We start from the raw sequence: 17,130 nt of genomic DNA on the forward strand, positions 1-17,130 counted from the left end.
AATAATAATAATAATAATAATAATAATAATAATAATAATAATAATAATAATGTTTATATTTCCCGCCTCTCCCAAGGATCAAGGCAGGACTACATCAATAAAATAATACAATATTACAAAAACGATTGATAAAACACTATTACTGAATTTACTACATTCCTATTAGTTCTCTAAAAACAGTTCCTCAACAAAAATGTTTCAAGTAAGTGTGAATAGCCTTGCTTTAAACCTGCTTCAACCACAGTATGTTTTCAATGCAGTTCACTTACCTGTACAAGTAGATCCAAGTGAAAAGGAGGCAGTGACTGAACAAAAATAAAATGCTGGTTCAAACATGCCCACCCCATCATCCTAAGTATTCAGCTAAGTCTTTTTTTGATTTCTAAATACAGTTAAGAAAGGAGTCGTGAAGCAAGATGAAGTGTGTGTTATCGATGCCTTACTGGCTGATATAAGGAAAGGGTTCCAGCTGCGGAAAACTGCCAGGAACAAAGGTGACCCAGACACTCCTGCCAAAGGCTCACCCAGTCAGCCTCAAAAAGGGAAAGACACTGGTAAGACTCAAAAACTGTTCATCTCCAGCTTCTCCTCATTTGGTATGCACAAAAAAGGCTTCCTAGCAGGCATGCTTCCTTTTAAAACAGAGATGGACATTGTTGTGCATCTGGCTACGCTATCAAACAAACAAAGATACAATAGCAGCAGAATGTCTTTTGACTGCTAGCACCAGGAATTGTCCATCAGAAAGCACTCTGGGCAAGCATTATGCTCCCTGACATGTTAGTTTTCTGTGAGCAAATTATTTTATCTGACTGTTATTTGGGACCCCATCAAAACCTAATGTGCAATCATGTAATAGTAAATTCATTGCTACCTTTCAGGGAGTTTTGCTTGTTTAATAGTAAACACAGGATGTTGATTTCTGTCAAGACAGCTATAAATCAGGAGAGGTTTTTTCTTTCCCTGCTCAACTGCAATTTGTGTTGTTACTGTGTGCCTTTAAGTCATTTCCAGCGTGTGGTGATTCTAAGACCCTCTCATGGGGTTTTCTTGGCAAGATTTGTTCAAAGGAGGTTTGCCATTGCCTTCCTCTGAGACTGGGAGCATGTGTCCTGTTCAAGGTCACCAAATGGTTTCATGGCCAAGCGGGAAAGCAAATCCTGGTCTCCAGAACTGCAGTCCAATACTCAGACCACTACATCACAACAACTGCAATACCAATAAAAAATAACTCCTCCCAACATATACACAGCAGCCATCAGTAACAGAGATAAATCTACCATAGGCATCAAATATTTTTTTTTTCTATTGCTAATTGCAATGCAGCAGGATTGTCTTCATGGATAATAAGTAAATGGGAAGAGAACAGTGAAACCTAATGTTCCCACATGCTGTGCTCTAAAAGTGAACTCTGTGCTCAGCAGCAAGCAAGCCCCATTGAACCATTGCACTGGCCACTAAATGGCATCACGGGGGGGGGGGGGGGGGGGGGGGAAGGTGGCTAACTCAGGGTGACCAGATATGCTATTGCTATTGCTATTTAATATTGGGATAGGAGAGATTTGGTGTTCACCTAGCCTTATGTCATGAGGACAGTCCACACTTGAATGGGGGATTTGGCCCTACGTCGCATAGACAGGCTGCGGTGAGGGTGGCGAAAAACCCAGTTTAATTGGCTCATGTAGACATGCCCTAAGGCAATTTGGTTTGATTGGAGGTAGGGACTTATACACATACAGGACATAGCCTGTAATCAGTTGGGGGGAAAGCATTTAAATACAAACTATGATTGTACCCAAGATGAATTCTATTTTTTCTCCCCTTCTGTGGTGGGGAAAGACAAAACAAATGAGTAGCAATTGAACCCATCTGTGAATATTTATCAAGGACCATCTCTTGGTTTGTCATACACAAAATGCTGACACCAGAAACAGAATTGAACCTCGTGCATTTTCTTGATTTTCAGACCCAAACTTTCAGGCTACAAAAGACTCAGTGAAGGAGGAAGATCGTGTGACCATAAAAAATAACCTGCAAGGGTTACCAGAAAAAACAGTTGTTTCTGAAGCAAATGCTACAAACAATAAGCAAAAGGATGTTGTTGACTCTCCAGCTTCCCACACATCTATCGATAATGTTGGAAATGGCAGACATTCTCCAACCCAGCCCTGTCTTGAGAAGACCTCCTTAAATTCCTTTACCTTGGAAGGAGTTGTGGAGCCCAACAATGGAACAGATTTGCAAGAGAGGACTGCCTCTCCCAGCATCCAGGATGTGAATTATAATGATTTAGAATTATCTCAGTCATCTTCTTTTATAAAGTTTGGGAGCACTGATTCATCCAGCTTGAAAAGTGGAGGTGATCTAGTTGGCTCAGGAGACTCAGATGCCAGATCTGAAGTTGTTTGTTCACAGAACAACTTACATTCAAATGATCAAGTAAGCAGCCCTATCCAAAAAGACAATGAAATCAAGGAAATTTCTGGGAAACCCAAAGGGCTGCTGACTCCTGAAGTGATGGTCCCTCAGACTGTGACAACAAAGGAATCAACGAAAGAAAATGATGAGCCTTCCATAGACTCCTTGCTTGATATCTCTCATGAAAAGTCCTTTTCAGATGAGCCACTGACTGATTCTACTTGTTCAGCTATGGTCCCTTCAGAACAAGCCCTTTTAGAAAAAGATAGCCAAAAAGGCTCAGCCAAGCGACGAAAGAAAAAGAGGCACAGCAAGGGTCATTCAAGTAAGTCATTTTTATTTCAGATGTTGAAGATTAGAGCTGAGCCAAAAAGCCCTCACCAGCAAAACTTTGTTGCTGGCTTTGAAGTCTCGGGCTTTGAAGAGAATGAGGCCTACATTTAATTGTTAGTCCTAACCAATGTAGACCCATTTCACTTGTGGGAACTTAGTAAGTCAACACATATTAAATTCAGTTGATTCAATGATTCTATTCCAGATAGGATTAATAAGTAAATGTAGGCCCTATTCTACCTTCTGTTGATTTGAGTCGGGTGGGAAGAGCAAAAATTTTTTTCACTATGGCAGCCATAGTCCTTGCTTCTGCTGGGCACCATTTTTCCTTTAAAAAATAATAATAAAGCAACACAAGACATAAGTATGGGTAGGAAGCCATTACTCTGAATTGACTTTGTGATGAAACCATTATTTTTGTTGTTTTAAATCAGTTCAGTCCAAAGGGAATCCTTTCTGCTCCCCTTCTTATCAGGAAGGAATGGTCTGCAGCAGGAGCAATGAACACATTCACTATCATAATTAGGTAGTGAAGAAGGAGTGAAAAAACAGAATGAAAGGGGAAGTGTGATGAAATATTCCCCTCCTTTTCACAGGCCACTTTCAAACTGGCAAATTTTGAGAACTGTTGCATCAGCGCTATTAAAAAATAATTCCAGGGATAGAAGGCTGGAACCTGGGATCTTTTTTTAAAAGAGGATTAATTATCAGTGTGCAGAACAGTGTACTGTATTTTAGTAAAATGCTATCTTGGAATTAAATATTCTTACACACAGTGGAAGCTACTGTTTTTATCTCTGCACTGCACCACAATGAGTCTCTTTCTGGGAGAAAGGCTGCATAGAAATGAAATGAAGTAAATACTGTTTTGAAACAAGGTACAGCAAAGTATTTCAAAACTTCCAGTACTAATTTAAGCATGATAGAAAAGACCAAGCATTTTTTCCTCCATTGGAAAATTTGCAGTTTGCCCATTTTTGTCTTCTAATGGGATCTCAGTCCAGAATAACAAAAATTAATCTGAGGTAGGCTGCTTTATCCTCCCAAATCTGCTGCAATCATTAATCTGGCTTTCCCCCTAATAATTTAAGTCTGGGTTGCACATTGTTAAATGCATAGGTGCATTATTTCCTCAAAATGAGCAACTATGGGAAAGCGGCAGATGCAGAAAGATTTCATACTATGATTCTAATTAAAATATTCACTCTTCACCAACCCAGCCCAACACCATATATCTAGACGCTCCCTTTACTTCCAATAGCAGCTTCTCTCCCAATACAAATAGCAGCTTCAGGAGGGACAGTTTTCTTCAGAAACACAGGGATTTTTAAAAAAAAACCTATCCTAATAAGTAGGCATTAGATTATTATATAAACAGTTGTGGATTATGGATATACAGATTGAGTATCCCTGATATGGAATTTCCAAAATGTTGCAAGATCCAAAACTTTTTGAGCTATGTATTTGTACTGTATTTGCAAGGCTGGAGAGAGACACAAGGATCTGTGAAATGGTGAGAGGTATGAATTTGTGCCAAACACTGGATTTGGATCCCTTCATTTCACATATCCTCAGTATCTTCACAGACTCATTATGGCGTGTTACAGACTGCCCCTTTGGGGAGGCCTGTAGGCACGCCTTTCCCCGGTATATCGGGGTCTCAGTGGCCAGAACGGCAGCTGCTGAGGCCCCGATCTGCCACTTTCCAGGCTGTGGGGAAGCGGCAAAAGGCCGCTTCCCCGCAGCCTGGAAAGGGGTGTCCTTGGGGCTTCAAGCCCCAAGGACACCCCGCGGCGGCGGGGAGGAGGACAAAGGGGCCGCTTGGCCCCTTTCTCCCTTGTGTTGCTGGGCGCAGTCGTCTGAAGGCTGCGCCCAGCGACGCAAACCAGGAAGGAGCTCCGAAACGGAGCTCCTTCCTGCTCCACGCAAAGGGTGCATTAAGCGCCCTCGTGCAGAGCGATGGCGTCATGTCCGCGCCGCCTCATTTTGAGGCGGAGTGTTTGTCACGCCATCATTGCGGCGGCCGTGTGGAATGGCCGCCGCCATTTTGTGCACGCGGAGCGCATGCTAGGGTTAGGGGGTGCAGAAGCACCGCCCCTTCCTAACCCTAATACACGCTCCATGCGTACTTTAATGGCGGTGTGTAACCCGCCTATGACTCATTATGTACAGTTGCCTCTTCATATCCATGGGGGATCCCTTCAGCCCCCATGGACAGCAAAAAACAGGGACCTCAAGTCCCACTCTTTCCTATGGCCATATGATGTGCATGTGGCTGCTGGCACGGCCACAGGCATGCACATCCATTTAAAACAACAGGGCTTGCCTTCAGTGGAAGCTCAAATCCTCTGATAGCAAGGCCATGGATAAGAAGAGCCCACTGTATATGGAAATACAGGTACTCCAAAATCCAAAAAGAAATCAGAAATACAGGACACTTCTGGTCTCAAGCATTTTGGATAAGGGATATTCAACCTGTACCATTTCTAATGCAACTACTGCAAAAACTGATGTGTGAGTGGGTGTGCCTACGGGTCATCTATTGATTTGTGATGACCCCATGAATTTCAAAGGGCTTTGTTAGGCAAGGAAAGTGTTTTTGCCAGTTCCTTCCTCAAACTGCAAGAATGGCAAGCACTATTTCAAAAGAGGCATTCCTCCCTTTGGCTCCTGTCTCCACTTACAATGGAACCCCATTTCTAAGGCATTGGTCCACGACCTGGCACTTGACTGTAAAATCTTCTTCCTTTCCCTTCCACTCTGGAATGTTATGCCACCCAAAAACAGCATTAGTGGTTTTCCCCACACACCTCACAGGTTTTGGAGGTGCACAAGGATATCTGGGGAAGAGGGAATTACCCACCTTCCAATTCTGCTAACCAAAGGAAATCTATCACTAGCAACTTCAACCACCATTTAGCTAGCACTTTCTGTGTAAAAAAAACACTAATAATAAAGTTTGCATTCCACTTCAAAACAGTTTTACTTATGTTCAACTATACTCGATCAATTAATTGACTGCATCTGTGTAATTAATTGGCTCCAAGGTCTTTGATTAACAGCCATCCCTGTTTCCTTGCCCACTGACTTCAACTCCATAGACATGTTGTTACAGTTGATATTGATAATATTGTCTGGCTACATTCAGTGTCTTCTCTTTTATTTGAAAGCAGTGGTTGACACTGATTTAAAAGCGATGGTTGATACTGGAGATAATAAAACAAAAAGAGGTTGTGAGATACAGTGAGGTATGTAAATCATCAGAGGCGCTTCTCTGTGTAAACTAACTGTCATGTTGAGACTGACATACACCTAATGATACTGTTGATCATCACCACGTAAAGCTGTGCTTCTGCCTCTGTAGCTAATTATATGCGCTGTTTTTATTATTTCTTCTTTTTTGGTGATTTTTGCTATCTGGGCTCAATTCCTGCAGCTACTGGAGTTGCAAGCAAGACTTTACCTTGCTCAGTATTGGGTCCAGAATCAAGTCTTCTGTGTCAGCCAATCATCATTTCCTTGCAGGAAAAATGTTGTCTTTTGTTAAAACTGTTTAATGTTGTCAGATATGCTGGGATAACAGCAAATGTCCTACTTTTTATATAATTCTTGTTTTCTGTTTCCTAAAATCTTGTAAAAATGTCACTTCAGTTACGTTCATCTTCTTTGGCTAAACAGTATTCTGAACAAAACTATTCACTCCAAATCTCCAGGGCCAAGGCAAAATGTTACATACAGATTGTGTGTAAAGGGCACAATCCTTTGATTCCCACCAGGTTGTAGCAGGGAAGAGAATTTGTTCTGTGGGTGGATATACACAGTTTGATAAAAATCCATAATACCAATGAGGGATGTTCCAATTTCAAACACCCTCTGAGATGTTAGGGGCATATAGAAGAGAACATCAGCATTGCACAAAAAGAAATGCCTTTGATGGGATGAGGGCCCCAAGGCCCTGCTAACTGTTGTTAGAATAGTTTTCGTACTAATAATCTTATTATGGGACTTTTAGCTATTTCGTGCCCAAAGAAATTCCTTTCTCCTCCAATGATGAATGAGACTATTCAGATTTCATCTGTCTTGGGACAAGAAGATGAACCTCTCTGCAGTTACATAGTTGCTCTTTTTCCTTTCCGTTTTGTTTACAAGCAGCCATAATATAATCAAATGAATCAACATCTTATATGATCAATGTATCTGTTTCACCAAACGTTTCAGATGTTTTTCCACTTACTGTCTGTTAGCAGGAGAAACACTATGGAGTGTAATTCCAGCAATCACCCATTACTTTTAGCAAGAGCTGGACTAAGACCACTAGCCCACCCACCCTTGCTTAGCTAAGATGACATTCAAATTTCTTTATCTTCCCAATCATCCCTCAGGCTAAAGCAGTGGTTCCCAAACTGTGGTTCTCTGGGTGTTTTGGATGTCAGCTCCCAAAATTCCTGTTGGCCAAGGTAGCATTGGGTTCTCAGAGCTGAATTCCAAAACACTTGGAAGACCAACATTTGGGAATCATTGGAGCTGCACAGGGGGACTTAAGCCTCTTTCATCCACCCCTCCCAAGAAGACCCAAATAGATAGAGGAATCCTTGCCTGTCTTTAGCAGATGCTATGACAGCCACATATTCTAATCAGCCCTTTGAGTGCAGCAAGTCAACTTGTCACCTAGTTATCAGATACTTCAGAGGTTTTGCTTGGAGGACTGACAACAAAGAGCAGAGCTACTAGAGTGGTTATAGTCAGGCTTAGTTAGATAGGAGCAAGATAGGGCACTCAAAGGCCAGTTATGCCAGGATTGTGTGGCACCCATGTTTATTCTAGATCACGAGTGATTGAGAGTTCCTGCATGGCAGGGGGTTGGACTGGATGGCCCTTGTGGTCTCTTCCAACTCTACAATTCTATAACTAAATGAGTGATAATCATGTGATTTCTGAGATGTTTTGGATTGCAAGGCCCAGCAGCCCCCAGCCAACATAGCTAATCATGGGGAACTGAGAGCTGCAGTCCAGAAACATCTGGAGAGTCACACTTGCTCTAGATGGGGGGGGTCTAGAAGATGGGGCTAAAAAAAGAAGCAATCCTCTTTTAAAATGTTCATCTTAATAATAAGGCGATTAATGCAGTCTTATCATAGAATTATAGCATCATAGAGTTGGAAGAGACCACAAGGGCCATCCAGTCCCACCCCCTGCCATGCAGGAACACAGAATCAAAGCACCTCTGATGGCCATCCAGCCTTTGTTTAAATACCTCAAAAGAAGGAGACTCCACTACCCACCAAGGCAGTGCATACATACCTGAAGACTGAATATACTGTAAAAGCAATTTTCTTGCATTGAAGCTTTTCAGTGAAGGCCCTTTTGGTTTATTAGATGGAGAGCAGAGCCCCAAAATGTACAGTACATTCCTGTCCCTGCAGATAGTCCCTTTCCTGTGGAACAGAACTCAAAGTTAAACCTACACTCATCCCTCCACATTTGCTGGGATTAGGGGCACAGGACCCCCGTGAATGTGGAAAAACTGCAAATAACAAAAACACTATGTTTTTACCTGAGAGAACACCACTCTAGGAATCTCTGGGTCCTCCAATACAACTTTGTGGTCAATATCTGCCAGACATTGACCATAGAATTGCCCTGGAGGAGCTACAAATGCCTAGTGGAGTGTTCTCTCTGGGAATCTCTAGGTCCTTCAGTGAGACTTTTGGTTAATGTTGACCATAGAATTGTGTTGGCGGACCTTCAAAGCCACAAATGTGGAAGGATGAGCATACTGCCCTTTCCTCACCACTTTCAGTTTGGAAGGTGTCGAGACTGAAATGATTCTCAGCTATGGTCACACAAAATGGTCCAAGGATATACTGTTAAAGCTAAGCAGATTGCAGATACCAAGTACAAGCCCTGGGTTAAGGAACCTCATTCTTTAAAATGGCACTAAGGACAATGGTTTCTGCTTTTCTTCTTCAGGTGGCACAGCAAGACAGAAAAAATAACAAAACCCCAAGCTTGAACAAAACATGAAGCATGTACTGCAACAGTCAACATCTGCTATGGAAAACAGCCATGGTAATGAGGTGGTGGTTTAAATTTGTCTGGGGAAAGCTTTGGATATATAGCAGATTACACCCACATGTAAAAAAAAAAAAGTTCTAAGCATCAAAGCACTTTTGAGATGTGCCTTAGGCAAAGGTCCAGTTCTGTACAAATTCCCTTCTGGTTAATGCCTTAGAGAAAGGGCTTTGGTCAAGCTCACATTGGATGAAACTCTTATGAGTTATCAGTGAACAAATTCCTGCAGGAGCAAAGGGAAGTATGAGTTAATTGGTGCCTCTGAAACCAAATGGCAGGGAAATTAAAGCACGCCAGCACTGTTGTCTTCTGAATGGAGGTTCTACTGTTAACTTTCCACTTAACAGGTCACGGACTATTGAACACTATGTGGGACCAAGGTACAGACTTTTGTATTTAAATAGTAAGACTGCACTATAGGAAATGTAAATCCTCTGCTTCATGACCAGTAGCCAACTGTTCTTGCAAAGACATGTTAAGATGGCCACTTCTGTATCAGCAGGAAAAGGGATGCAGGTTAGGGTAACATTTGCCCAATTTATGTAGATAAATATAGACTCAAAAAAAAATCTTTAAATAGGAATACAAAACAACTCTGGTCATGTGAGAGGGACTAAACAGGTGATCTATTTTCCTCTTCTTCATCCTCTATCCAGATGCTAAATGCTGACAGATAACTTTGAAGTCGGCCTCTGCCCATCTTTTTTGTGGTTCTTTCTCTTCAGGCTTGGTCTGGATGATCTTTCAAACAGAAGGCTTCCTTTTGTGAAGGACTATTCACCCTTGAATAAAGGTCTATTATATAGGATGTATGCTCACCATAATTACTATTGTGAGTGAAGATGCACATTAGATGATATCATAGGTCAAAGAATGAAGATATACTGCAAATTGCAAGAGGAAAGATATCCTGATTCTCCTATTCATTCAGCTCTCTCGCACACATCCTAAAATACACCAAATAATATGGAGGTCCCGTTTTTAAATAGATCTTGTCATCTAAAAACTTGCAGGACACACCAGTCAGGAAGCTAGGTGAGATGTTTAATTATTTCTCTTAAGAACCGAAAAGGAACAAATAGCAATAGCAAGTACATTTCTATACGGCTTATCAGTGCACTTAAACACCCCCTAAGCAGTTTACAAAGTGTAAGTTAATTGCCCCAACAAGCTGGGTACTCATTTTAGCGACCTACAGAAAGATGCAAGGCTGAGTCGACCCGGAGCCACTGCCTGGTATTGAGTTCACAGCCTCGTGGTTTGTGAGTGAGTGGCTGCAAAACAAAAATAAAACTTTCCCACTTCCACCCAGCTACAGCTAAGTCCAGTGCCAACCAGTGGCATCACTAGGGAGGTGTGAGAGTGCAGGCTGCACCAGGTGACACCCTAAGGGGAGGTGACACCACTGTTTCTCAGACACCTGCCTTTCAGTAGAAAGGGGCTGTGGCATTCACTTGATTTCCTTTAAAACGCTTTAAGAGATGGTGGGAGTGGGGTGAAACTCAATAGGAGGAGAAAAGAGAGGCCCCAGAATTTTTTTAAATAAAAATTTCAAAATTCAAAATTTTAATTTTTAATATTTAAATTAGTTTGAATGTTTTTATTTTTATTTATTTTTTTAAAAAGGCATCACATTTAACCAAATCTTCACTATGTACATGTGAATCCATTTAGGCTCTGCATATGATACTGTAATTTGATGGTATAATTTTAATTTTGCTAATTGTTTTATGTCATAACTATTAGCATTACATTCAGTGTTATATGGAGTTACGATTAATGAGTAACAGTAGTGCAAAAAAACATTCCTAAGGATTCTGCATGGTGTGAAATAGGAGGTGGTCAAAGTAACACTATGAGTTACTGCATCAGGTAACACCAACCCTAGTGATGTCACTGATGCCACCTAAACTATAAATTATACAATGACATTGTCCACATAAGCTTAACATGCATCTGTATAGTCTTTTAGCCACATCATCTGGTAGATCAAGGACAAGTTACAGACAGCTGTCAGAACTAAGCAATGGGGCAGTCCAGAGACTAAGAACCAACCAACAGCTATAAACACAGAACCCCCGCTACAATGCTTCCTATCAAGACTGGGTGGTTTGGGCCAGTCCAGAACTTGATAAAATTTCTCTGTTGGGAAGATGCTCCAAGTGGCAGTCCCTCAATATTGAGGGCAGTCAAACAGAGGCTTCATTCTAGCCCTGGCATTCCCCGACACTAATCGTTCCACCTCCATTTACTCCAGCAACGGCAACAAAAGGCCTCAGAATGAAGTGGCCAGTTTCCAAGGAAATAGAATGGACTGTACTAGTAAAGTGTGGGTGACATTTTTGAATGCTGCCTTGTATTTAAAAGAAACAACATCTTGCAAAACATTTTTTAAAAATAACAGACCGACAGGCAGGCCTTAAACACTTTCCCCAGTTGTTTTACACAAGGGGGTTCAAAAACCACTATCCCTTTTCTGTAACCTGAACAAGGGCTTGACTCTTAAAGGCATTCATGATTCATGATTATTCATGTTGATATCTTGTCTTTACTCCAATTAGTTTAAAGGGCTGTACATAGCCTCATCTCTGCTGCCCCACTACTTTATTCTCTCAACCACCCTCTAAGGGAAGCCAGTCTGAAGGAAAGAGAACTTGACCCAAAACCACCTTATTAGCCAAGTTTCATGGCGAGTAGGAATAGATTTCCCAAATCCTCATGTTAACTACTACACCACACTGGCTTTCTAAGTTATTTTCCTACCTTCTTCTTTGATACATGGGATTTCCTGATTTTACCTTTCATTAAATCTATTATTAACGATATTTTCTCATCACAATTCAGCATCACGTTCTCAAAATTCACCATCACTTTGCAAGAACAGCTACTGCCAGAGTACTGTCAATACCAACAGTCTTACTCAAAACCTTTTTCAGCAGCAATTCTCTTAAGTTAAATGTGTTTTTTATTTGTATTGGGGGTTTTTTCTGCCTAAACTGAATAAAAGCTATACAGGCTATAGCATTAATGGAAGTAAACAGTTTGGGCATTAATGATGGGAACCTGGTGTACTCTTATAGTAACTAAGATATTTTTGTCAATGTTAATAATGTTGGGAATCACAGACTTGTACATAGTTGCTATCTTGTATATACTTATTCAGATAATGTTGATATATTGTTAAATAATTTCATAAGCTGAGCATAGTAACAATATTAATCAGACAGATTCCTGGCCAAGGGAAGGTATGTGTTCTTCAAAAATGAGATGAATGTTGTGTTGTGGTTTCTTCTGCTTAGAACTGACCTTAACAGCAGGCTGGTGCTCTCCAGATACATAGGACAATAGCTTCCACCAGGATAAACCTTTTTTTTAAAGGTCCAAAGAATCCTATACGGCTCAGTGTAGCATTACAGGTAAAATAGGAGGGCTGGCTGCGGGCCTATACTAGGCTGAGCCATACCTCAAGTTACTGAAGCCATCCCTCCAGCACAGCCATTCCCTGCTTCATGGGAGCAGGCAGGAGCAGAGAAGTGTCTGGCTATGTCCACAAAACAGATGCAGAATGATTACAGCAGCTCTGACACATGGACCCCAGTGAACCTGGTGGATCTCAGCACTGATGCCATCATTTTGTCTCTGGCTACAGGAAGACACTTCTATGATTCTGGCCGCACCCCATAAAAGAGAGGATGGCTGGGGCAGGGGATGGCAGCCAAGGCTGTTCAGTAAGTTGCAGGGGGCTTTGGGCACTGCAGAGAGAAGACAGAAACACCAACCCCTGCAGCATCCAAAAAATGGACATATAAACGAATAAGGGAAACTGAGACTGTCATACTTTGGATATATCATAAGAAGACGCGAGTCTTTAGAAAAGACAATGATACTTGGTAAGCTAGACTGCAATAGAATGCCAGCCAATGTGTGTTAAAATTGTCAGTCATGTAACCTGCATGGGTGGTTTTGTGAGCCAAATCTTAGTATCTGTTCCTGATCATAGCTTTTCTCTTGGGGATGACATGTCCACAGGGTCAGCTACAGCCACATAAGTGGAACACCAAAGTCAGGGGAGGGCTTGCCCCTCTGCAGGGTATAGTAAGCTTGAATAAAAAGAGACAATTTGGGGGAAATAATAGCACACTACTGTTGAAGCTGAGAAACAAGTAAATGCCAGGTAGGCAAGAATCAATAGGCAAAAACAAAAAACAGAGATTCTCCAAAAAAAAAAAAAAAAGGAAGACACCCCAAGGAAGAGGATCAGGAAAGGAAGACACCTCAAACTATATTCATAACCAAATTATAAATGTAATAAATACATAATACTGTAAAGTACAAGACACATGTAAGCAGTTAATAATGCTGAATGGCAACCACCTATCTACAATACAGTAATGTTTTGTTATATTTATTGCTTTGGTGGGAGGTGTGTGTTGTCTTCCTTCTTTAGTTCTCATCTTCACAGTAAGAATCAGTGACAGTGGTGAAAGCTATGAGGTTGGAATCTGTTCTAGTAGATGTTTTTTAAAAAGTAATACTTTTAAGAACCATGCAGAAGAGAGTGTAGCTACAACTTTTTATTCTTGCATGTCAAGCTGCAGCTACTGCATTTCCCATTTCTTCACCACCCATCCTTGCCAGAAGCAGCTGGAATTCATGGTCATCTTGTTTAAAAATATATTTTGAGAATCCTGGTTCTTAAAGGTAACAACAACCATTGGTAGCTCTGAATGGGCTGATGATAATTTCACAACAATGTCTTTTAACTTTGTTCATATGTATACTAGCTGAGTGCAATAAACTTGCTTATATTTAATAAACTTTCCAGTTTGACCTTTTTTTATTTTAAAAAAATGCACAAGAATTTCATGAAACTGAAATGTGAAGTATTGAAATATTCCACACGCCGGATACCCCGACTCCTTCCCAATGCCAGTGTCATACCGCTCACCCAATCAGATGGTGGGTGGTGTCACACCCCTTCTTCAGCACAGCATTTAGACGCGCTACACTGAAGAATCGGCGAAAAGCACCTGCCACGGTGGCAATTATGGCTTTTTGCTGCTTTAAGAAAGAACAGCATTTTGCGGACCCTTGGTGTGTTGTTGCCAGGGGCAGTGCAGAGCCGCTCTATCAGGGTTTTTTGTTTTGTTTTTCCTTGAAATGGGATTGTGTTTTGTTAGATATTTCACTTTAAGGTAATTAAAAGACATTCTGAGGCATTTAAGGTAGGTCTACCTTTCAACCACTCAAACAAAGCTCCCAGATCCCTTTCACATGTACTGTTGTCAAGCTATCTGAACTTTAAAAGAATCTTCCAAGGTGCTGAGCCTCTTTAGGGGATAGCTTTCACCCCTTGGATAGTTCTTTAGAAGTCTGCAGTGAAACTCAGACCAAATGGACCAACATACTGATGTGGAAGGCACTGGCTGCCTGCAGTAACTGTTGTTTTGCACCCTATGCCTATTGCTTCCACAAATGCCTTAGTAGTTTCTACTGGGGAACATTTCTTTTCCTCTTTTCATATTTTTCAAATATGTTTACTAGATCACAGCATTAAAAAAATCACAAAACACAATAAGATCATATGTTGAAAGTAATAAAACCATATAAATAGCAAAATCCATTAGAAGTTGTTGCTTTCCCAGGAAGCACTAAACTTTTGACTGGGATAAAATCATTGTGGACATAATTAATGGCTTGCAGGGCCTCTAAATGGGCTCCAGTCTCCCTCAATCAATCTGCTGTTTGGCTCAATGGGGTTAAAAAGACCTGCCAAGTCATCACTTGAAGATCTGTGTATTGAACCATGTTAGTGCAAATTTAATGTTGCTTCATCTTTAACATAGCAGGCAGGAACAATATGGACTTCTCCATCTGGGGAAAGTATTGAATACAGACAGTGCAAAAGAGGAAAAATGTTAGCCTTCCTAGATAACTTCATATTTAAGGCAGAAAAGAATTGATATTTTAAATAACCAAATGCAGGGGGGTGGAGGGGTGGGTAATGAAAGTGATAGATTTTCCCAACCTTGTCCTCCACCTGTCACAATCCCAACAGGATTTAGGAAATGTTGCTTCCTCCACCAATGACTTGCCCCCTCTGACCCCCAAAGCATTGCTGTGTGACCTGATTTCCTGACATTTTTGCTATAAAGCAATAAACAGCACAATAAATCACTTTCTAACATGGAGCAGGAAGGAAAATCCACAAAGCCCCTCTTAATGACAGACCAAATTATTACAATTATCCTTGGGGTTGGGCAGGGAATTTAGACAATGCAAGATGTGATTTCTGGCAGTTTGGTAGTGGATTAATGCTTCCCTTTCCCATTTCTCTTGTACAGAGGCGACTATAACAATTCTGGTACATTATGATATCGCATCATATCATTGTAACCACAGTTTCTTTTAGAGCACAGCCAAAATGTCTTTGAATACATATTTTTTCTGACCATGTTTCTGAGAACATTTTTCTCACACCCTCTTTGCCTCACCCCTGGGTAAAAAAAGAGGACCATTTTCCCCAGAATCATAGAATCTTAGGCTGTGTCTGCACTGCAGAAATAGTGCGGTTTGACACCACTTTAACTGCCATGGCTCAAGGCTATGGAATCCTGGGATTTGTAGTTTGTTGTGGCACCAGATCTCTCTGACAGAAAAGACTAAACATCTCACAAAGCTACAAATCCCAGAATTCCAAAGCTTTGGGTAGAATCTGTTTTAATTTTTATAAGCTGCCTTGATTCCCAAACTGGGAAAAGGGCAGGATAGAAATCATGATTATCATTGTGGGTTTCACAGTCCACCAGTAATGTGGCCTCTTCCAAGTTGTGTGATTTTAAAAATATTTTTAATTTTTTAAATTTAATTTAATTTAATTTTTGGTAAGTGTGTCACTGTGATGCTATTTATGATTTCATACTGATATTTTCTCAGACCATTTGGAATTGCTCACCAGATACCTATCACTACAGAAACCACAGTTATTGTTTTCCCAGAGCCATTAAATTTCAGTTTGTTGTTGTTGTTGTGTGCCTCCAAATCATCTTTGACTTATGGCGACCCTAAGGTGAAACTATCATAGCGTTTTCTTGGCAAGTTTCTTCAGAGTGGGGTTGCCACTGCCATTCTATGAGGCTGAGAAAATATGACTTGCCCAAGGTCATCCAGTGGGTTTTTATACTCTAGCGGGGATTTGAACCCTGATCTCCAGCATCGTAGTCCAGTGCTCAAACCACTACATCATTCAGGCTCTTGATATTTCACAGTCTTTTCCCGCTTTTTGCCTGCTGCCACAGTCAGAATTAATACAGTTGGACACTGTTTTAACTGTCATGGCTCCATCCTATGTAATCCAGGGATTTATAGTTTGTTGTGGCACCAGAACTCTCTGATAGAGTCACATATGTCACAAAACTACAAACCTAGAATTCCATAGCATTGAGCTATGGCTGTTACAGCAATGTCAAACTGCATTGATTCTGCAGTTGTAGATGCAGCCTTTGTTTCCAATTCTTCTATACTGTAGGACAGAATCCAAGTTTTCTTTTTCACACCCAGTTACATCTGGCATATTATGTCCAAATTATTTAGTGGTGTTGGCAGCAGTGTTGATAGTACTGGTGGATTATTATTATTATTATTATTATTATTATTATTATTATTATATCTTTATTTTACAAAGCTTGCGTTTTTACAACAAGATAAATTTTTACAAGACATTTTTACAACAGGATAAATAAAAACATATATCAACCTATATCAACAAGCTATAAATCTGTTATATATTAGGCTTACACCTGATAACTTTCCACAAGAAACTGTATAATTTTATCTTTTAATACAAAATCTTATTCCCCTATCTCTAGGTATGAATACAAAAGTTTTGTTTCTTGTTATTAATTTTCTGCCAATAAATGATCCCTACACATTCATGTGTATCTATCCAATCTGCCGCATCAGTTACACAACAAAACCAGATGAAATAGGTTGTCAGTTGATATTTCTGTCAGCTTTCTTGTTGCTCTCCCAATGAACAAACTGGACAATCACCAATACACATTTCAAATAAAACCTGGCAATATGGTACAAGTGTCTAAATGTATAGAAGTGCAGTAATTCAATGCACCCAGTAGATGTCTCCATTTTCTTTACAGTGAAACCCCCAATTTTTATCAGATGTGTCAAGACAAGAAACCAGTGGTTGGATCTAGAGCAGGGGTTTTCAACCTGCAGGCGATGAACTAGTTACAAAACCTGATTCCTGCCCCCTGCCAATGTATTTCCTATTACTTGGAATGTTTCCTC

At 40.6% G+C, this 17,130-nt stretch overlaps 1 protein-coding gene across 3 annotated transcripts in view; it reads left to right on the forward strand.

Annotated features, from left to right (window-relative positions):
• The window catches only part of INF2 (inverted formin 2), an 88,973-nt gene extending 75,333 nt beyond the window's left edge, over positions 1–13,640 (forward strand). For 2 of the 3 annotated variants that reach the window (XM_042476268.1, XM_042476277.1), the window contains exons 20-23: positions 393–554; positions 1,967–2,743; positions 5,925–5,999; positions 8,722–13,640. In XM_042476268.1, coding sequence (XP_042332202.1) covers positions 393–554; positions 1,967–2,743; positions 5,925–5,998 — 1,013 coding nt within the window. In that variant the 3' untranslated portion in view covers position 5,999; positions 8,722–13,640. The remainder of the gene's footprint in view (positions 1–392; positions 555–1,966; positions 2,744–5,924; positions 6,000–8,721) is intronic. The other variant, XM_042476286.1, reaches the window with a different exon arrangement.
• Positions 13,641–17,130: the final 3,490 nt, after the last annotated feature.

This window comes from Sceloporus undulatus, chromosome 1 (genome assembly GCF_019175285.1).
Source record: "Sceloporus undulatus isolate JIND9_A2432 ecotype Alabama chromosome 1, SceUnd_v1.1, whole genome shotgun sequence".
Lineage (NCBI taxonomy): Eukaryota > Metazoa > Chordata > Lepidosauria > Squamata > Phrynosomatidae > Sceloporus > Sceloporus undulatus.